We start from the raw sequence: 22,977 nt of genomic DNA, 5'->3' as shown, positions 1-22,977 counted from the left end.
GGCCACCATGACCTCATGTGTAAAAATGGGACACTTGGCAGGTATGCAAAGCCTGGCATTGGCTCTCCAGGGCTGCAGAGAAGGAGTCTTTTCCAGCCCTAACTGGAGATCCCAGGGATGGAACCTGAGGCCTCTTGCACGCACAGCAGATGTTCTGTCACTAAAACACAAGTCATAGTGCCATAGTAAATTGTACTTGCTTTTCTCACCAACCTCTCTACCTTTCCTTTTCTTCATTCCCTTTCATTTTCTTTTTCATAATTTGCATTAGGTAATTCCATCAAGTTGGCGGGGGGGGGCACACATACATCTGAACACATGCAAAAAGAGGAGTCAGGAAGAAACCTGCACAAGTACTCTAGTCACATCCTCACAAGAATGCAGGAACCGCCAACCTTCTGATGAGCAAGCCCAAGAAGCTCAGTGGTTTAGACCACAGCACCACACGCGTCCCCCCAAATACAGTGGTTTTCCATTGCGTTGCAATATCTATCTATCATCTATCTATATCTATCTATCTATCTATCTATATCTATCTATCTATCTATCTATCTATCTATCTATCTATCTATCTATATCTATCTATCTATCTATCATCTATCTATCTATCTATCATCTATATCTATCTATCTATCTATCTATCTATCTATCTATCTATCTATCTATCATCTATCTATCATCTATCTATATCTATCTATCATCTATCTATCTATCTATATCTCTCTATCTATCTATTTATCTATCATCTATCTATCTATCATCTATCATCTATCTATCTATCTATCTATATCTATCTCTATCTATCATCTGTCTATCTATCTATCTATCTATCTATCTATCTATCTATCTAATCTATCTATCTATCATCATCATCATCTATCTATCTATCATCTATCTATCTATCTATCTATATCTATCTATCTATCTATATCTATCATCTCTATCTATCTATCTATCTATCTATCATCTATCTATCATCTATCTATCTATCATCTATCTATCATCTATCTATATCTATCTATCTATCTATCTATCTATCATCTATCTATCTATCTATCTATCTCTATCTATCTATCTATCTATCTATTTAAGTTTATTTTTTTAAATTTGACTAGTGCATCACATAATAACATTTGTAGATTGTTGCTGGATCTGGCCAGTGGCCCATCTGGCCCAGCATCCTGTTTTCACAGTGGACAACCAGATTCCCGTGGGAAGCCTGCAAGCAGGACCTGGACGCAACAGTACTCTCCCCTCTGGGATGAAGACGTATGCTGCCTCTGACTGGCTAGTAGCCATGGGTAGCCTTCTCCTCCAGGAGTTTGTTTAATCCTATTTTTAAGGCATCTAAGTTGGTGCCCACCACCACCTCAGGTGTGAGCAAATTCACTAGTTTAGCTATGTGATTGTGGGAAGGGCTTCCTTTCATTTTGCCTGCCCTGAATATCCCAACATTCCACTTCACTAGATGCCCCCGAGTTCTGATGTCCTGAGAAAGGCAGAAAAACCTTTCCCTGTCCTCTTTCTCCGTGCCATGCATAATGTTATACAAGCCTATTGCTCACCTTTTCTCTGAACTAATATGGGGAGCAGTCTCACTGTGGCTGCTACTTCCACCAGCTTCCTATCTTGTTGGATCCCTTAAAAATTAGCACCCTTTGCTAAGCCTTTAGAAAACACAGAAGAGGACAGTCTGAGAGCCTTCATGGCTAAATTTAAATATTAAGCGGCCCTCATGCTTTGTTTACACAACATTTTCTGAGATACTTTCTGGAACTCACACTTCAAAAGGCTTTTGAATGGGGTGGGTTGAGGTGGAACAACTTGCATCCTCTGAAATCCTGGAGAACAGGAAAGCCATTTGGAAAACCTATCAGCAGTGCAACATTCTTCTGTCCTCTGCATGGCTCACATGCCCACTGCCACAGTGCCACAGCAGCTTTCTTCCCAGCGGCAGCCAAATTCATACGTTTATCCCCAGTGAGTTGCCCATCCTCAGATGTTCCCCCAGAATTAATAACCCAGAAGACGCCAGCAGCAGATGGTGAAATACGTCTGTAATCCCTGACTCTCTGCAGAGGTGCCAGAAGTCCCTGGGACTGTGGCGTCATTCTTTATTATCCGGTGTGTTTCAGCTAGAAGCCACTGCCAGGTCCACCTGGCATGGGGCCGGCACACAATGTGAAAAAAGGAAAATCATTATTTCTCGACAACTCTAACCTCCTGAATCGCACCTGGCGTCTGCTGAAAGTTGGATGCGCCAAAGGGTGTGAGGTGGGGAGGGTAGCCGTGCCTCAGACTGAGCATGCTGAGATGTTAAAAGAAAATGGGGAAATGAATGGGACGCTGCCTGGTCACAAGCAAAGTTGTGGGGTTCATGGTGGCCAAATTATTCTAGATTCCAGAAGGATGCCAACAAGTCTCCCAATGGGAGATTAAAAATGGATAGGAACCCAGGAAGCTGCCCTGCCTTATACCAAGTCAGACCATTGGCCCATCAAGCTCATGGCAGTGGCTGCTCAGGAATGCTCCTTCAGGAGTGGATCTTTCCAAGTCCTACCTGGGGGTGCTGGGGATTGAACCTAGGACCTTCTGCATGCAAGGCAGGTACTCTACTGCTGAGCCATGGCCCCTTCTGGACTGGAATAAAATATTCCATGATGGGAATAAAACCTATGAATCCTTATTTCCAACCCTTTCCTTCCCCTTGTGTTACATCAACCCTCAGAGAAAATTATGTGAAGTGACATTTTTTGGGGGGATCTTAGAACAAAATATCTTTGGGATATATACCCCAACAGATAGAGCTTTCAGTACCTGGATTCCTAGCCCTGTCAAAGATCACAGCCCGTAATCAATCAGAAAACTGATATTTATGTGAATGCCTTGCCCCTCTACTTCCCAGATTCCACTCTGTGTTCTGGGGTAGGCAATGTTTTGATTTGCTTCTATGGCAATAGTTAGGATTATAAACTCCTGGCTATTTGTTTCCTAGAGGGCAGCGGGGGAGACACAGAGGTTCATTATGCTCCAAACATCTAGCTGGGCATGAGGGGCCAGTGCAATTTGGGAAAGGTCAAGCGGCTGCTGTATCTGTTTGGATTGAGGCTTTGCACCTTCAGCCTCCTGGGGATTCATATAGCAGGCTAGGAAGGAAATTACCTTGGAATTGGATACAAAAGCTGTTGGCGTTCAGGGCAGCTTCGTTAAATAGGGATGGTAGCTGGAGCCCAAGAGGCAAGCAAACATAAACATTTTGTGTATGTGAGTGTGCACGTGCGTTGTAGGGATTTGGAGAGAAGTGTTGCTGTAGAAAACAGCCTCAGAATCAAACTATTGGCAGGCAGCGTATTCAGCACTGGACATCAAGTTTGGCTGGAAAGCAAGCAATAGTGCATCAGATCGTGGAAATAGGATTGTTCCCCTTGCTGTATGTTCCACAGTAGTCTCTGATCAAACCAGTTTTGCAAGCTTTTGTGACACTACCCAAATCTGCAAAACCTGTTTACCAGAGGCAAAAGTTGGGATGGGGTACACAACATGAAAAGCAACCATACTCTATCATATCACTTTCAACACTCTTAAAAGCAGCAGTCATCTGTGTCGAGCCTCATGCCCCATTCCAAACCACCAGCAGCAACCAGTAATGCCCAGCTTGATTGGTTGAGAATACTTAGCTGGGAGTATTTGGGATGGACATCTCCAGAAGGTGATGCTCCACCCTATGGACCCTCCAATGTGGGGTGTCAAAGGTCAGCCTTATACCTCATGCTGTTTAACACCTACATGAAACCACTGAGTAGGATCATCTGGGAATTTGAACGGCATTGTCATCAATATGCAGATGAAACACCTCTCTATTTACCCTTTGCATCTGCAGCTGTGGCAGTGGATGGTCTAGACTCAGTGATGGACTGGATAAATGCTGGTTAAACTGAAGCTCCATCTGGTTCTTTTGACTGTACTAGTGGGGTCAACCTGTTTTAGGTAGGGTTGCATTCCCTCTAAAGGGGCTGGTGCTCAGTTTGGGGGTTCTTCTGGATCCACTATGGTCACTCAAGGCACGAGTAGATCTGGTGTCATGAAGTGCTCTCCTTCAGCTTCAGTTGGTGGTCCAGCTGTGACCCTGACTAGATATTCAAGGCAAGCAAAGAGAAAATATTTCTTTACAAAATACAGTGGTACCTTGGGTTACATACACTTCAGGTTACATACGCTTCAGGTTACAGACTCCGCTAACCCAGAAATATTACCTCGGGTTAAGAACTTTGCTTCAGGATGAGAACAGAAATCATGCTCTGGCGGCGTGGCAGCAGCGGGAGGCCCCATTAGCTAAAGTGGTGCTTCAGGTTAAGAACAGTTTCAGGTTAAGAACAGACCTCTGGAATGAATTAAGTACTTAACCCAAGGTACCACTGTACATGGGGGAAAGCAAGGATGCAGCTATGCCTCCTGACCAGTAGAAAACTTTCTCTACCATGTCCTCTATATCAGCATTTAAGATTTAATCATGTATTGCCCATGTACTTTCAGACTGTTGTAACCATATGGACTAGGAATTTTTATATATTAAAAAGGTTGAAAGAAAGCTGAAATTTTAAATTGCATTTTAACCTGTATTTAAAATTCCCCCCCTCCATTATGTTTTTATTGTAATTTTACTGATGTTAGACGCCCTGAGCCCAGCTGTGGCCGGGGAGGGCGGGGTATAAATTATTATTATTATTATTATTATTATTATTATTATTAAATTGTTAGAATGATTATTCCTCTCCAGAAGGCCGTATCCCTAGATTCTGTGTTAATTAAACCTCATTCCATAATCTGGTTCCTGTAAAGAGGAAGCCAGTTGGATCTCACCTGACAGCATGCTCCATGTCTTGGGTGCCACAGTGGGCAAGGCCCTTCACCACACTTTCACAACAGTGACACTTAAGACAGTGGGAAGATATGCGAAAGGGCTGCCCACTTCCTTGTCCTGGATGGATGGCAGGACTGTGTGGAAGGAGACATTCCTGTAGGAATCCCTGTACCAGAAATAAGCATTAATCCATTAAGCATTCCTCAATGACATTGAGGAAGGAAGGAAGGAAGGAAGGAAGGAAGGAAGGAAGGAAGGAAGGAAGGGAGGGAGGGAGGGAGGGAGGGAGGGAGGAAGGAAGGAAGATTGGATTGGGGTGTGAGGAAGAAAACCCAGTGTGAACAAGAGAGGTCAAGAATGGGTAAGCGGATTGATAAAAATCAATCTGAGTTGGATGGAGAAGTGCAAAAGTGAAGATACTAAGTGTTTCACAATAAATAATGGCTTTCATTTACCAGACAAAGGTGCTCATCTTCTCATCTCCCACAAATAGCAACCACAACTCCATCAGTTACATCGCTGTTGACAAAACGCCCCTCATAACCATCTCCCTCAGGGCTCAGCAGGCAGAGGGAGAAAATACATGCTTCCTTCTTCTGCCCCTAGACTTCCCCACTCACCCACCAATATACTCCAATATCCAGTGTTAAGAGGCCTTGCTCTCCCCCATCCCGGGAGGTATGGGGAGTGGCAGGCAATTTCTCATCCCCAGATCCAATTCCTCCCCCAGATATGTCTATTTTTCTCCCCCTCTTTTAATTCAGTCACTCAAACTGACAGCTACACTGTGTACTAGAGCTTGGCTATACGATTGCTGTGCCATATTTTCCCTGTAAATCTCCTGATGTGTCAGGGCTCCCTTTAACTCCCCAGTCCCCCTGATAAATATTCATTTTCATCTCTCTCTCTCTCTCCAGCTCATCCCCCTCATTGGTTTCATTGGACTCGGACTGGGCAGCGCTGCCCTCTACCTTTTGAGGCTGGCCATCTACAGCCCGGACGTCAGGTACGTTTCTGGAGGGAGTTCACTACTCGGTTGCAAAGAGAACGAGTTAGTCGCAGCATAGTCGCAGGCATCAGTTTATTTGTATGCCACTTTCCTGTGCTAAACCATGCTCAGAACGACTCACATTCGCAAAGTTTACAGAATAAAATATAATAACATTTCCAGATCATTCACTGATAGTTGCAAAACATAAATAAAATACAGATAGTAATAGGCCTGGTGCTATTAATAGACCTGTGTGGATTTGTAATGCTTTGTTCACTCATTTATGATAGGGCATCCACACAATACCATCATTCAATCAAAGTCTTTTTTTTAATAAAAAAAAATTTATTAACCGACCAATCAAATCAAATCAAATCACATCACATAAATTCCAAATTACAAAGCTGAATTTTAAATTTTTTGTTGAGGGTACCCATATTTCACGTTCCGAAGGGGATTCCAATCATCTTCTTATTGCTGCGTTAATATCCACAAATCTGTCCAAATAATGTTCATATTTCTATCCAGTCCTATCTTGCTGTTCCCACGTCTCATCTTATTCATATATTTTTCTTTTTTCTTTGTGATCTCTTCTGATAATCTCCTTAAGCAAGTAAACACCAGTTATAATCCTGTGTGAATTTTTCCGTTCATCCAATCACCATATCAAGATGGTTTCCATATATCATCACTTCCATAAATAAAAGCACTCTTTCCATCATTAATCTTCCCAAATCTGTCACCTTCTTTTAGTCCTCTGAGGAGGCTCGCCCGCAATATCAAAGCAGATCCATTCCTCCTCCCAGACATAAGTCTTTTGACAGAACTTGCCAAAATGGCGACGCTGTTTTTTACTGCGTCATTCCAAAGCTCTTATACTTTCCACGATCTCCTTAAAACATGCTTTTGGTTAGAAAATTAACTCCACACAGTCTTAAATCATCAGCTTAGATCATTTAAACGGCATTTCTGACTTGTGGGGGGGGGATTCTTGGTTAATCACATAGAGAAAAGAAAGGAAAGTTCCCCCCCCCCATCCAGTCCCGTTGCCAACATACCGAGCCTTGGTGTGTCTTCTCATGATATATTCCTGTTTATCCGACCCTCTTCTTTCTCAGAGATCTCTTCACTTAGCAGTCTTTACTCCCCATTCTTCCTTGAAATATGTGCATTAGCTTCCTCCTAATTGTTTCTTTTGAAGTTGCTGCAGCTAGAGGCAGAGACAGCGTCCAGGAGCGCTGAGATCCGCACAAGGGCTTTCTGCCTAGTGCCCCCACCCCCTCGAGTTCGGGGTGGTATAGGGCACAGCAGGCAAGGGCAGTCCCCCCCCACTCGCTTGGGGGGGGAGGCTGCTTACTCCCATCACAGCCTCTTAATTACCTCGTGTGGGTCGGAGAGATGTTACTGTCGGCCATCTTCCAATGCACCCCTAGTGGCACCCCATCATTCAATCATAGTCATCCTGAATTCTCCCTGCGCTTCTTCCCACTTCCCCCCCCCCAGACCAGGGGGACTTATTTTTCAGAAGAAATGGAAGGGTAGTGCCCTCTCTACAGGTGCAGCCAGTGGTCCCCCCCCCAAGAAAAATAGGTGCTGCTACACATCCATGCCCCTCACCCCCTTCCCCTGTCACCACTTGCCTGCCCACCCACCCCCTTTCTCCCTCGCTTGTGGCTGCAGGCACAGCCTCCCAGAGGTGCTTTGGCACCAGCCTTTAACTATCGCCAAAGCACCTCTTACGACCTGGAAGACTCTTTGGCAATCGTGAAAGAGTGATGTCAGTAGACATAGATGGAAGTGACCAAGTAATTCTAGCATAATGTTTAGCTGAGGGTATCACCATATGTTTCAATAGTTTTTAAAGAAACAGATCCATGTTCTCAAAATTATGTCAAGAAGGTCTAGCCAGTGCTTAATTTTGAAAGCAAAAGGTGCCTCTGATTAATAATAATAATAATAATAATAATAATAATAATAATAATAATAATTTATTTCTACTCCACCCATCTGGCTGGGTTTCCCCAGCCACTCGGGGAGGCTTAAGCAAGCCTGAGCAAACGCTGCCGTTGCAAAGTTAAGATAAAGGGGAATGTTTTACTCTGCTGATATTTTGGGAACTCGTTAACACAAGTTGGATAAGGATATAATCAGTCAATATATCCTCTCCTGCATCCCTGAACATTCCCACAAGATGAAGCAGCCATCAAGTGTGCAGCAAACAGGTCTATAGTAATCAAGCCACGTACATGTGTGAACTATAGACCTACATCTCCCAACCCCATCATTCCAGCACTGCTTTCCACATTGCAGAGGGGCAGAGTCTATACGGTGGGTGTGACTGACCTGCCCTGACACCACTGCAAGCCCTTGCACAGTCCCAATAAATGGTTGTTCCATTCTGCTATTGAGACCCTGTAGTTCCCCAATAGCATACTGGCAAATAGCCAAGGTGGAACTAATGGATGGATTTGCAGTTTGCACCTGTGCAAAACTGCCCTGGAAAAAAATGGAGGAAGGAACAGCAAAGGGGCAAATGGCTATTCATCCTTCTCTCTCAGTTGCCTATGCCTGCCTGCCAAACACCAGGCCGCTGCGCCTCTGGCAAGTGCACCGTGAGTCACCCTTTGAAGATGCCTAATGCTTTTATAATATCTGTTTGCTTCGGCTAAAACTATCATTGATTCAATTTGACACCATCTGCCCAGGGCACTCAGCAAAGCAATTATCAGCTCTAGAGCCCCTGTGCCTGGGATTGAGCTGTGCACACAACACTTGAACAGACGTCCGGGGATGTTCACCAGCCTCTTAACAGGCATTGGCAAAGCCAGCTCTGGATTTTTGTAGGGCCCTCCATGGGCCCTCCTAGTCCCATTGTGCCCCTAGACAAGACCATGTCCTAGAGAATGTACAGTGTGCTTTCCCTTTCCACTGTGTAACCACAGTCAGCTTCAAAAGCCAGGGAATAGGGGGAGGGACTTCCAAGCCAAAGGCGGTTATTTCCACCACTCATGTCATCAATTTCTATTTATTATCTGTGTAGATCTGAACCCAAATCCCCTGTGCTTAGGGTGGTCAGGGAATTGTAGCACCTCTCTCTCTCTCTCTCTCTCTCTCTCTCTCTCTCTTTCTCGTTCTCTTTCTCATGCCCCCTACCCTCTCTGTGTAGTGGAAACTGGGGCTAATCCCCTTAACAGTTTCTGAGCCCTCCCAGCAAAGGTCTGTCACTACTAACTGCTGGTTCTGGCCAAAGCAATGAAGGAAAAAATAAAACCCAAGGGTTGCTACCATTGAAATTAATGAACCATAAATGTCTTGGGTCCATTAATTCAAATGGATCTAATCTGAGTAGGACTAACATTGGAAACAACCCCAAGCACAGATGTGGGATGAGGTAAAAGCATCCAGATTTGGTTTCTCTGCCACTGTCAATGCAAGCGCCTTCTTTTATCATCAGTGCCTGATTCCCACATGGAAAGTTTGGTCTCCTGCTTCCTGTCTAGGGCCAAAGTGTTAAAGGAGCAGGAAGGAGTTCATGAGTTTGTGGGAAAGAGTTTCTCGTGGGAACTTTCCTGGCCTTGATCTCCAGGACTGTTTTTTGGGCTTAACCTCTCCCCGTCCCAACCCACATCATGAGCTGCTTGTTCACAAATACCTCAAAGCTAAAATGAAAAACAGCTCTGAGATACTTAATGTTTCAACAACAATCACCCTTAGGAGATGAAACGACAAAGACAGATTCGCCCCGCCCCACCAGCTTAGCTGGTGTCTCTTGAAATCTCATAATCCTGTCTCCAAGATCTGAAAGATCTCAAGCCCTGGTCCACCAATCCTTTTCTCCTTACAGTCAAACCATTGTCTGTTATCTTTTTTTTTTTTCTTTTGAACCACAGTGTGTCTTCAGCAGCTCATAGGCATGTCTAAACTACAAACTTGCATCAGTTTTACACCATAAGGATATCTGTGTTTGTCAGTTGCAGCAGAATCAACAAATATTGCTATGGCAGTTTGATACCTTCTTAAAGAAATGACTTCCTGCAAAGAATCCTGGGGATTGTCATTCAGGAAGATGCTAAATATTCCTCTGGCTCTAAGTCCTGGCCCTAGACCTGGTTCTAAGCCTTGACCCTAACCCTGGCTCTAGCCCTAGCCCTGGTTCTAAGCCCTAACCTTGCCTGGGTCCTGGTCCTGGTCCTGGTCCTGGTCCTGGTCCTGGCCCTACCTCTACCTCTACCTCCAGAACTTCCATAATGATTGGAGTCTGTAGTGCAGAAATGACCAGCATGTATTCCTCTTGCTAGGAGAGTTGGGCACACTGGAGTTAGAGCCAATACCATACTTTCCCATATTAAATCCTTAAAAGTACCAGAAGAGAGCAGACTAGCTAAGGTTGTTCCTCTCCCAAATTGACTGACACTTGCTCGGTATAACCTGCTGCTATGTATTCGATCAGAAGGATTCGAACCACTGACCTTCTGATTGGCAAGCCCAAGAGGCTCAGTGCCACCCGCATCCCAAGGTAGGGACTGGTAGGGGGACACAGTGTTAAATACATCTCACCACAGACATTAGTAGGTGACCATCTTTAGCTCCTTGCCATGGAATGTTTCATATACTGCAGATCAAGCTGCATTGCTGCCAAAGGCACCAGGCCATTCTGGAGAAGGATGTTGGCTTGTTGGTTTGTTTGTTTGTTTGTCTGTGGTGGTAGGCTGCTCTTATTATTGTGTATTGACAGCAGTGTTTTCTGGGACAGGGCTGAGGAAGGACACAATGGAAGAAATATGGGTGGGGAGAGATGGATTCAGGGCTCGCCCAAGGCATGCTGCTGCCTGAGGCAAAAAACAAAATGGTGCCCTCTGCACATTGACTGAGTTGGCAGTTGACTCTTACTTCAGCACTGGCATTCTGCACCACATCTGTGATAGAGAGCCACATTAGGAGACCCAGGACAGACTAGGTGGCAATAAACAAGAATGGCTGTGAGCCTTGGGAGCCACCTGTTGCACTTGTCCTATTTGGCCTAATGGTTGGTCCAGCCCTGTTATAGATTTGAAAGAGGCAGAGGGAGACCTGAGACTAAGACCTGCATAGGTCTTGTCACTGGTACACACATAATTGAGAAAGATTGAATATCCCTGTAAGTCCATGGATATCTAGCCTCTGACCTAGTTCCCATGGCCTTGCCCAGAAGGAAGAAATGGAATCTCACCTTTGGGGGAAAGCAGGAGGCTACAGAGCTTGGGGGCAACCCAAGCTGCTGATGCTCTCACCACAGGGTCTGACATAGTGTCTTCTTGCCATGTCCACAGGCATGGTGGATGAACAAGCAAGTGACAGGGACCATACACTCATTCCGCAATGAGGTGTGAGGGGCAAATCATACCTGGGGCATCAGTACAGTCACCTTCAGCCTCTGTGGCAAAATAGGCACAGCAGCACATGGGGCTACTCCTCTCTACAGGTTTTCTTCCCCACTGTACCTGCTCACACATGCCCCAGCAGAACACATCTGCGGCTGGTCCTGGAGCCACGGGTATAATCCCCAGCTCTGTCATTACATTGCAAGGTTAGCCTTTGGCAAGTTGCTGTTTCTCAGCCCCCGTCTCCCTTCTGTAGGGACTAATAATGAGATTCACTAAAGGTGGTAAACACTTCTGCACCTTGCAAGAGTTTTATCAGTAATCATTTTCGATATCAACACAAACAGCCACAGAGATCCCATCAGCAACGCTCCCCATTTCTGGGGATCCTTTTCCTCATGGGCACTGAGCAAGCAGAGCTGGATTAATGCAGTCCAGAGGGAATGTGTGAATAAACAAAGCAATGACCATAGGGATTAAGATATATACACAACTAATCAGAAAAACATGGCCCACTGGTGCCTGGTGCCCATTGGGTCTGGTAGGGTGGAAGGTAGAGAGGTCAACAGAAGGTGGAGGCAGAACTAATGACAGAACCAATGTCCTCATCTCTGCTGAGTTCTACAAGGACAGAGACTGAGAAGGGGGGAGGTTGACAGGCCGTGCCATCCCCTGGACTGGATATAAGCAAGAAGGCAGGCAAATGGGGGCAGGCTAAGGTTGGTGGTCCAGGGTCCCATTTTCCTTAATGGACCAGCCTATACTGCCAGACTGGAATGAAGGGGTGGCCGAATCTGTCTATTTCAGTTTCTCTCAGTGTCTCATTTTTATTTATTATATTATATTATTTATTTCAAAATGTTTATATACTGCTTGATTGTAATGAAACCTCAGCACGGTTTATGAAAAGGTTTTTCCAACCTTACATTCAGATCTCAAATTTTCCACATCAACTTTTGTTTTTTAAAAACCTCATCATGAAAATTCATCAGCATTTTAGTGTGAACGTCTCTTAAAATATTCATTTTCGTACGCAGTCTTGCCTAATATACACATTTTTGCAAACCAATTTCCCATAATATAATGCATTTTTCTATGTTATTTTCATGAATATATGCATTTTTGTGCACATTACTTGGTTGGAGAACCACACAGCAGAATATGGAACAGTGTGAATTTCAAAAGATGGCTGTGTTTTGGTCTGCATATTGTTTCAGAAAGTTCACTTTTAAATGCAAACTGAATAGAATTTCTCTCCCATCCCAATGGAATGAACAGGAAAGCTGGAGGGATGTAAATTCCGTGGTCAGGTTTAGTGAAATTTAGGGTAGCCAGATGCAAAAGAGAAGAGAGCTCCTACTTATACTTTTAATAGTTGTTTAGAAGATGGAATTTGGTATGGGTCAGCTTTTCATCTCCCAGCGCTGCACAGGTGAGCCAAGCTGGACCTGTTGAAATTTCCTTTGCTGTATATCTATTAGGAATACAAGAGAGAGCCCTGCTCTGCTTGGCATCAGGTCAATCTAGTGATGAAATTCTAATTGCCTGCCTCTTCTGAAGCACAACAGCATAACTTAATTTGAAAATACATGGATAAGACAACCAGCAATGGAAGAAATAACAAGAAGGAGGCACACGTGGATCTTAGCTAGATGGACAAAGCAAACCAGAGGCAAAGAATGACCTACGGTGGCCTGTGAACTCATACCATTAATAACTGAGGAGACTCCACAGAGGAGCTCAGAGGTGGGACAGCAGGGGGGGTATGTGGAGAAATTCATTTGATTCACATTTCAGTTTGCACCTGCCTAATTCATACTTCCTGAACCAATATGTGAACTGAAGCACAACTATACCTTGCAATTCTTCTTTGTGCTTCTACAAAATTTGGGATCTTTAATGCCAAAAAAACATACAAATATTTGTGCATCGGGGCAAGTGTGAAAATAAGTAAACTATACAGCAATTATGAAGGAAAATGTATGTATTGGGCAAAATTTCATTAAAAATGTGCATATTAGGAGAAAGTTGTACAAAAAAAGCTTAATTTTTGTGGGGTTTAAAGAGAAAAAATCTGCTGTGGAAATAGGCAGACTGAATTGAAGCTTGGAAAAAATGGGAAATTGAGAGAAACCTAAATTGACAGATTCATTTATCCGCAGCTCAGAGTACAAGGTGCAGCTTTAGGATGGGGTGGCTTTGTTATTTTTAAAGGCTGGAAATCCCTAGCATAAAAGGATTTGTGTTTGGGTGCACAGAATGAAAGAGAAAGACTTTAAAGAATCTGGTAGACTGAGATGGGATGGCAGGATATTCGTTTGTTGTTCACTGACAGGCAGATACCTAAATATCTATACATGTGAGACCAGCCGTATAGATTACCAAATATCCTGGAGAGAGGCACACGTGTGCCTGTGTGGCGGAGGGCAAATGTGGCTTCTCCAGGGGACCCACGTGCTCGGTTCATTTCCTCCTTTTGGATCCACAGCTACAAGCAGCTGGAGTTCTAATATGGCTCCATGCCTGGCAGTCTCCCCAGCAGCCAGTTGTCATAGCTACAGGAGTTCACAGGAGTCTCTCAAGTTTTTTTAGTGTTAATTTTGAAGGCTTAATTCCATCTCTTCAGCTTCACACATGGAGATCTTGTCCCTGTTTTCCTTAACACCCCGTGTGAGGTAGCTATGACTGACTGCTTCAGAGTAAGGACTGCTGGGCGGGGGGGGGGGGGATTTTGACTGGAAGTTAGAAGACAAGTAGTAGGAGCTGAAACCAATTTGCTTGAAAATATCTCATCAGAGAATTGGTATGCAAAATAGTCACAGTATTCTGAATATTCAAATATTTACTGGACTACCTCTGAATATTTTATATCTACATACAACACCTGGTTGTATTTGATCTGAGTGTTTAGTACTGGACAATTTTTGAGAGCCATTGCACAATGGCATTTTATATTTGACAGTTGGCATGCAATAGCATTTTAATAGTATTTCTTTATTTGGTGCCAACATCATGTAATGGTTAGAATGTCAAATTAGAATCAGGGAGATGAGGGTTCAAAAGCCCGCTCAGCCATGATGCTCTCTGCATGGCCATGGGCCATGTATTCTCTCAGAATTACATCATAATGTCATCACAAGGATGAGGCAGTGGGGAGAATAATGTACACCACCACGAGTTCCTTGGAGGAAGGTTGGGATAAAAATGTAATAAATAATATTTGACCGTATTTGATTATAGCTGACATATGGATATTTGCCTGTATTTGACAGATGTCATGTGGTAGTATTAGTGTTTGACAGTTAACAGATTGATGAAATTTCATATTTGATACCTGCCAAAATCAAAGCAGTCAGGAAATGCCAAAGTGTCTCGTGTTCTAAAATACTGAGGTAAATTTTCACATTCAGAATTTGAATTACCCACTGAGTATGTCATGATTTGCAGTCACCTACTCCAGATATACCCAGGCAAGTTGGGATACTCCACAATATCCCAAGATATTAGTGAGCGAGGATCTCGCAACTTGCCTGCAAATCATTGCTCAGGTTGTAGCCATCACCCACCTCAATGCTGTCCACCCATTATGTTCCTGATTGTCCCACCCTCATCCTGTCTAGAACCAACAGCAGGGACTGAAATACACAGCCTTTATAGCATAGCCTTGTGTCAAACAAGTCAGTACTATAGCAGCAGTAGACTGGGCTCTCCTTGTCTCTTTCTAGCCTTAGACTTTGTGGCCCTTAAGCTTAAATCCTGAGTAAAGATAAAGGGACCCCTGACCATTAGGTCCAGTCGTGGCCGACTCTGGGGTTGCGGCGCTCATCTCGCTTTGTTGGCCGAGGGAGCCAGCGTACAGCTTCTGGGTCATGTGGCCAGCAGTACTAAGCCGCTTCTGGTGAACCAGAGCAGCGCACGGAAACGCCGTTTACCTTCCCGCCGGAGCGGTACCTATTTATCTACTTGCATTTTGACGTGTTTTCGAACTGCTAGGTTGGCAGGAGCAGGGACTGAGCAATAGGAGCTCACCCCATCGTGGGGATTCGAACCACCGACCTTCTGATTGGCAAGCCCTAGGCTCTGTGGTTTAACCCACAGCACCCTATTTCCCCTTCTAGTCCAATAATGAGTGAATCTAAGGCCAGAAGGGAAAATCAGAGGAGTACTGCCCTGTTTTACACAGACAACATGCTGAGTCCTTTGTAGCACTAGACAAGACATTCAAATTGAGTACAGTGAAAGCACATGGAGGGAGTGGGGTTGTGGTAACAGCCCCCCCCCCCGATCTACACGTGTTCTGTTAAATAACTGGCCATCTTACATGGAGTCTGTATGCATACAACTGAATGCATGTGGGTCAGGGAGGGGCTTACTACTACAGTCCCAAATCCAATACCCACATGTTTTAACTATATGTAGCTCTAAATCTTCTAGCAGAAATTCTGCCTTGGTCAGACCAAACCTGGAATAATGTGTCCATATCTAGGCGCCACAATTTAAGAAGGATATTGACAAGCCGGAACGTGTGCAGAGGAGAGTGACCAGGGCTGGATCTACACTGACCTTTTAAACATTATTAAAACAATACTAGCTATATTGTTCTAAAACGTCCCAGGGCATACTGTTGTTGTTGTTGTTTTAAAAAAGTTCATTACCTTAACGTTCTTCCTCCATAACAGTTCCTCTTACTGCCTGGTTCCTGGTTGCTTTGCAATGCCCTCTGGTGTCATGTTTTAATAACACATTCTTAGCATTCTTAGCAAAATGTAATGTGACCCTTACGTTTTGAAAACCATGCCTTAACTCTTTCTTAATGTTATAAACCATGAGTGTAGATCGGCCCCAGGATAATAAAGGGTCTGAAAACCAAGTCTTATGAGGAACAGTTGATGGAGTCAACTGGAAGAGAGGAGACTGAGAAGAGATATGATAGCCATCTTCGGATATATCATGGATTGTCACATGGAGGATGGGACAAGCTTGTTTTCTCCTTCTGTGGAGGGCAGAACCCGAACCAATGGCTTCAAGTTACAAGAAAGGAAATTCTGACTAAACATTCAGAAAAACTTTCTGACAGTAAGAGCTGTTCAGCAGTGGAACAGACTCCAGTGTGAGGTGGTGGACTATCCTTCATTGGAAGTTTTTGAGCAGAATTTGGATGGCCATCTGTCAGGAATGTTTTGGTAAAGATTCCTGCATTTGCAAGGGGTTGGACTAGATGTCCCTTAGGCAGCGGTGGAGCAAGCCGATCGGGCGCCTGGGGCAGTGTTCATGCCCTGTGCCCAGGGCCAGCTGCCCGAGGGGCAGGACCAGCTGGGGCATGACGCTCCACGGGGCCTCTGAGGAGTCTGCCTGCCTCCTCCCACTCAGCAGCTGCCCTACAGCTGAGGGGCAGGCAGCGGGTGGACTGTTTGGAGAGACGCATGGCTCGGGCATGCTGCAGGCCCTGTAGTGAGTGCCGCCTGGCATTTTGTCACAGCCCTTAGTGGTGACACCCGGGGCAGCCCCCCCCCACTGCACCCCCTTCCTCTGCCCCTGCCCTTTGGATCACTTCCAAATCTACAATTATGTGAGTCTGTGGTTCTGTGATCTGCATATAGTTCCCATCTCCTCTGTAACCTTAAAAAGCCAGCTATGTTTTAAGGACAGAAAAGAGAATGGCAGAGCCATGGTTGCAGCCAACAGAGTGTAGGGGTGTACAACTCTATTCCTGCAACAGCTGATCACCTAGAGGTGACTGCTGTTACTCACTCAAAGTAAGAAGAAATGAGAATTAATACAGGGGGCCTGTGCTGGGTATTGGGCAGAGTGTTGGACAAGCCACTATTTCTCTGTTCAGCCTCACCTCATTGGGCAGTGGCAAGGGTAATATGAGATAAAGCTTCCTTTTCTCCCTCCCTGCCCATTCCTTTTTCCTTTTGTTTTGCACATTTTGCACTGTGAGCTGCAGGCACACCCTGACTTATCTTTTTGCATTTTCCTCTGACCTTCTTGGAGGAAGGGGGAGCTGATTAATCATCATCATCACCATCATCGTCATCACTATAGCAACAATAGCAACAACAGCTCCATGTTCCTGAAGCCAAGTTTATTTTCTTTAAAATGTCTTCCCATCCTATTAGGTTCCTTACAAAGCAGGGATTACTTTGCCGTCTATAGCTTCAAATGAAGTAAACCCCACCCCACAATCTTCCCTCTGCTTTAAGATTGTATTATATTTTAAATGGTGAGTTAGGCTCAGTGATGACCTGAAAAGAGTTAACGCTGCCCCATTATAAGAGGAGGGGCCTGCAGCTGACAGTCAGCTTTCCATCTCCTGTCAGGCCTCAATATCATGTCAGCCGTTGTCCTGGATATTCATTTAAATGGAAAGATGCAGGTTATTTCCCCCGGGCACTTCACCCGATCTGTGGCCATTGCCTGACAGGTAAATATGCATTAAAATGCCATTCTTCAAGTCTATACCTTACCCAGCTTACAACAGCCTCTGTTACCATAATATCTAAGCACCTTAATATATTTTATTTTACCATATTTATTCTCTGGTCCCCCTGCATGAATGAGAAACCAAAATCTAGAAATGAGGCTTGCCAGTCTGCCAGCATTTTACTGGCCTGACCACAATGACCACTAGTAAAACCACATTTTGTCAGGTAACCCATCCTGGCCTCCAAAAAGCCAAGAAATCCTCATTTAGCCAAGTTGTACCCAGCTCCCTCAGTTTTCCAGAATCTGTCTTAGCTCCCCGTTGATGCACGGTGCCTGCCCACCTTGGTCAGCCTTGAGACCAGCCCAGGGTGCCATCTTTAACTTAAACCAAAGTTGGCACACTCCATGCTAGCACACCAGTCTAGCTTTTCAAATATAATTTCCCTCTTCACATCCTACCATTCAATTCCACTATGTCCTGCTAGCAGGCTATAGCATATGAACATTCATTCAAGCAGTTGCAAGTTACTCCATGAGGTAAGGGTTTTCATACTTGGATCCAAGCATAGAGTATGGCGAGGGACCAGGATCACTCTGAGTGGCCCACCTTGCCTTTCAGCCTCTTTGTATCTGTTGGCTCCACCCTTAACTGCCACAGACTGAAGGTATTCTATGGGCATGCAGACAAGTTAGATCCCTGCCACTTTATAGACCTGATGCACATGCAGCTGAATATGGATAGGACTGAGTGCAATTAAGTCATTCTCAGAGTAAAACCACTGAAATGAATGCACACGACTAAGTCTTGTATATTTTTCTCTGAAGACACTGTTGTTGGTCAGTTCCAGGGGTGACATACTGGGATTGGGGAATAGTTGACTTGATCTACCGTGATAGTCTAGGGCTGCCTCTGCCCTCAGGTTAGGCAGATGTCTTTCAGGTATCCCAGACTACTCCCCAGCCACCCACAAAGTTCATGAAACCATTCAAAAGGTGAGTGGAAGTGTGATCTGGTGCTACCAACGGACGCAAAGTTACATCCTTGTGCACTGGGCAAAGAATAACTCACAAATACTCAGCATCATGTTTTTTCATTAACTTTTTCATTGTGATGGGATAAATTCGCACAACTACACTAGAAATCTTCTCCTGGGCTTCATTTAGCTCTCTCTATTTTAGTTATTGTGTGATTCTTCTCAACAGTGTATTCTCTATTGACTCATTCAGTCTAATGTTTCAAAAAACCCCCACAAAATCTCCCCTTCACTCCATCATATGATGCTTCGCATCCACCTATTCTGCTCCCCGCCCCCCCACTTTCTTCTTCTTTTTACTGCCTCACAATCTGCAGGATCTGTCAGTGCTGGCTCTAAATTATTCTACTTTCCGAACCATGTCAGAAAGCTCAGTGGATAAGTGCGGCACCTTATGACCAGGGACGGTGAAATCTGTGGCCCCCCAGGGAGTATTGCACTACAGCTCCCATCATCCCCAGTCATTGGCCAGGCTGGCTGGGGCTGATGAAGGTTAGAGTTTGGCAAGAACTGGAGGTTCCCCATTCCTGCCTTTCACAGAGAGTCAGCCCATGTGAACATGTTAAACTGGCTTTTACTGATTCAGACCCTTGGTCAATTTAACCCTACCCTCCAACATTTCTCCAATGAAAATTGGGACATCTATTATTGTTGTTGTTGTTGTTGTTGTTTTATACCCCACCCATGTGACTGGGTTTCCCCAGACACTCTGGGCAGCTTCCAACACACACAGAAACATAATCAAACATTAAACATTAAAAAAAAAAAAAACTTCCCTATACAGGGCTGCTTTCAGATGTCTTCTAAAGGTTGTGTAGTTCCTTATCTCCTTGGTTCTGTTGAATCTTTGTGCATTTCTTTTCAGTCTCACGGGGCGCCCCACACACTCCTCTGCGTGCTCCACTCTGTGCAGCATTGTTGAAATATACTCAGAGTCGCAAAGTGATTTCATGCTCTTTATTCAGCTCATAGTGATGAGGAGGAATGAATGTCCCCTCAAAGTATCTGCTTTATATACATTATTTACACAATGGGCTGCACATGATTGGCTAATTCCGGAATTCTACTGTAAGCCAATCAGGTTGTGGATTCACTTCTATCTGGAGCATGATTGGGTGGTTCCTGCTAACCAATCATACTGCTGCATTGTTCTAGGACCAATCAGACTGCTGCATTCTGAATCCTATTGTTCTAGGACCAATCAGACTGCTGCCTTTTGGAGCCTATTGTTCTAGGACCAATCAGACTGCTGCAGTTTGGATCCTATTCAACTCAGTACATAACACCCCTCCCCTCTAAGTTCCAGTCCTGCCCAGGAGGTCGCATTCATAGTCCTCAAGGTACGCCGGCGGCCTACGTGTGCGTTGCGGCCTGGGGTGTTCCCTGGTCCGGGGTTCAGGTTCTGGCTCGTGTTCCAAGGATGCTGGCTGTGATGGGGCTGTTTGGTCTGGCGCAACCGGCTCGCTCAGTCGTGGTTCTGGTTCCGGTGTCCTTTCGGCCTCACGGGTCCTCTCTGTATTTACTGATTCTGCCTCTCCTGCTTGCCCCTGCTGCTCTATGGGCCTCACTGCCCCACTGTTCCCTTGGGACTCCTCTGACCTGTCCTCCTCCTCCTGGTTTTCTCCCGGGAATCATCGCCGTATCTGGTCGCAGTGGCGGCGCCAGCATTGCCCCCCATCGGTTAGCACCTCGTACGACACGGGGCCAGTGACCCTGGTGACTGTGGTGGGTACCCATGCAGGGCCTGCCCCAAAATTCTTTGCGTACACTGGGTCCTGGGCCTCGAAGGTCCGGGGGTTCCTGCCTTCCCCCACCACTACCTCATCCTGAGCTCTATCGGGGTGAAGGCGGTCCAATCTGATTGCAAGGCGCCGACCCATTAGTAGTTCAGCGGGGCTCCGGCCAGTCATTGAGCTGGGGGTGCTGTGCTGTGCTAGAAGGAATGTGGCAAAGCGGTACTCCCAATCCCCTTGCGTCATGCGGCGAAGGGTATCCTTGGTGGTCCGCACCATGCGTTCTGCTTGTCCATTGGTGGCCGGGTGGAATGGCGCCGAACGGATGTGTCGGATGGCGTTCTGCACTGTGAAGGTTTGAAATTCTTCTGATGTAAATGCACTCCTGTTGTCTGAGACGAGAGTGTCAGGGAGCCCGTGGGTTGCAAACAGCCTGCGTAGTACCCGGATGGCTGCGGACGTAGAAGTGGACGGTACCAGTGCGACTTCCAGCCATTTGGTGTAGGAGTCCACCACTATGAAGAATGTTTTCCCCTGAAAGGGGCCAGCGAAGTCCACATGCAGGCGTGACCATGGTGCTCGGGCGGACTCCCATGACTGGACTGGGGCCCTTGGGGGATCTGGGCGGGATTCTTGGCAGGCCTGGCAGTGTTTGACCCAGGCCTCTATCTCTCCGTCGATCCCCGGCCACCACACGTAACTCCTGGCAAGGGCCTTCATTCTTACTACCCCTGGGTGTGTCTCGTGTAGGGCTGTGAGGACCCTTTTGCGGAGGGGCTGGGGAACAACGACCCTGCTTCCCCATAACAGGCACCCCTTGTGGGCTGACAGTTCATGTTTGCGGGTTGTGTAGCCGGCGAATTCTGGCCCGGGGGCTGCTTGAGTGCGCTGCTGTACTCGGTGCACGTCCTCCCTGTTGGATCCTGAGTCGTCGGTGAGGTCTTCGTGGTGGACCCTTGGTTGGGACAGCTGGCTCGGCCGTGCCTCTTGCATCGACCTCTCGGCAGCTTCCGTTGCTAGGGCCTCCTCCAGAGCAACCTGGAACGTGAGGTTCTTCTTAGCGTAGAGGCGTCGTTGCAGCTTCTCATTCTTCAGGCCACCGACGAGGCGGTCACGAAGCATGTTCTCCAGCTCTGAGAAGTTGCAGAACCGGGCAGCTTGGCGGAGAGAGGTCACAAACCCAGTTATGGTTTCCCCAGGGGCTTGCCGCTTTGCATAGAAGGCATTTTGACGAGCCACCACTGAGGGCTGTGGCGAAAAGTGCCCCTTCAGCTGTTCCATCATTGTTTTGTATGGAACAGTAGTGACGTCTTCAGGCGCAAGGAGAGCCCGGGCGATTTCAAATGTCTCCTCTCCGCAGACGCTGAAGAATATTGCCCTCTTCTTGGCGTCTTCTTCATCGGTGACCCCTTTGGCTTCTAGGAGGAAGGTGAAACGGGAGGCGTACGCTTCCCAGTCTCCAGATGTTGGGTTGAACGGCGAGAAGCTGCTGTTGGTTGCCATTCTGAGTTCCTTGTGTCCCGGAGCTGAAGCCTGGATACACGGTGCGAGGCAGTGGTGCGGCAGGTGGCGGTGCTGCGGTGCTGTGTGTGGCAGTCAGCTCAGCGGGATCCCACCTTCGTCGCCAGTGAAATATACTCAGAGTCGCAAAGTGATTTCATGCTCTTTATTCAGCTCATAGTGATGAGGAGGAATGAATGTCCCCTCAAAGTATCTGCTTTATATACATTATTTACACAATGGGCTGCACATGATTGGCTAATTCCGGAATTCTACTGTAAGCCGATCAGGTTGTGGATTCACTTCTATCTGGAGCATGACTGGGTGGTTCCTGCTAACCAATCATACTGCTGCATTGTTCTAGGACCAATCAGACTGCTGCATTCTGAATCCTATTGTTCTAGGACCAATCAGACTGCTGCCTTTTGGAGCCTATTGTTCTAGGACCAATCAGACTGCTGCAGTTTGGATCCTATTCAACTCAGTACATAACAATTGTCAAGCCTTTTGTGGAGACAATCACTGATGCAATGAACTCATTTCACACCCACGGTTCAGGCAGTAAGGTTCATTGCTGGTTTACATCTTAATGGTTCTGTACCCTCACCCCAAAAAATAGATTAGATTTCACATTTATGCAGAATTGTGTTTTAGCTCTAGAACATATGGAGCTCACTATTGCTAAAGCAGTACTTCTGCCCCAACAATTCTTTATGCATTACCTTGGTAGGCTGTTCCACTGTCAAATTACCCTTGGGCACAAATAGAAGACACCAACGTGCATGAGATTTGCATGTGGTCCTTTATATGTTTGGGCACAAATTTGGAAATAATAAATGTAATTTAAAGAAAAGGGAAATGCATTTATCACTGTGGTTGAGATGACACCAGGTGACTTGTGTGACTGCTCAGTCGGCTGACCAGGAGCTCCTGATTGTTGATGGGCAACTTCAGGGCTCATCTTTTCTCTCCTTAAAAGTTCCTTTTATTTAAACTAGACCAGGACTGGGCAGTCCTCAGAGAGAGGACACCTTCAAAGAGCAGACCATCTTCTGATAACCCTTCAAAA

General features: G+C 45.8%; 1 protein-coding gene across 1 annotated transcript in view; it reads left to right on the top strand.

The window, feature by feature from the left end:
* Positions 1 to 22,977, top strand: part of NDUFA4L2 (NDUFA4 mitochondrial complex associated like 2) — a 34,008-nt gene that overhangs the window by 7,564 nt on the left and 3,467 nt on the right. Inside the window, exon 2 of the mRNA XM_083729297.1 lies at positions 5,779 to 5,867. Coding sequence (XP_083585423.1) covers positions 5,779 to 5,867 — 89 coding nt within the window. The remainder of the gene's footprint in view (positions 1 to 5,778; positions 5,868 to 22,977) is intronic.

Source organism: Podarcis gaigeae, assembly GCF_964106915.1.
Source record: "Podarcis gaigeae genome assembly, chromosome: 2".
Classification (NCBI taxonomy): domain Eukaryota; kingdom Metazoa; phylum Chordata; class Lepidosauria; order Squamata; family Lacertidae; genus Podarcis; species Podarcis gaigeae.
Note: the sequence above shows the minus strand (reverse complement) of the source record. Positions and strands in the feature narration are given on the sequence as shown.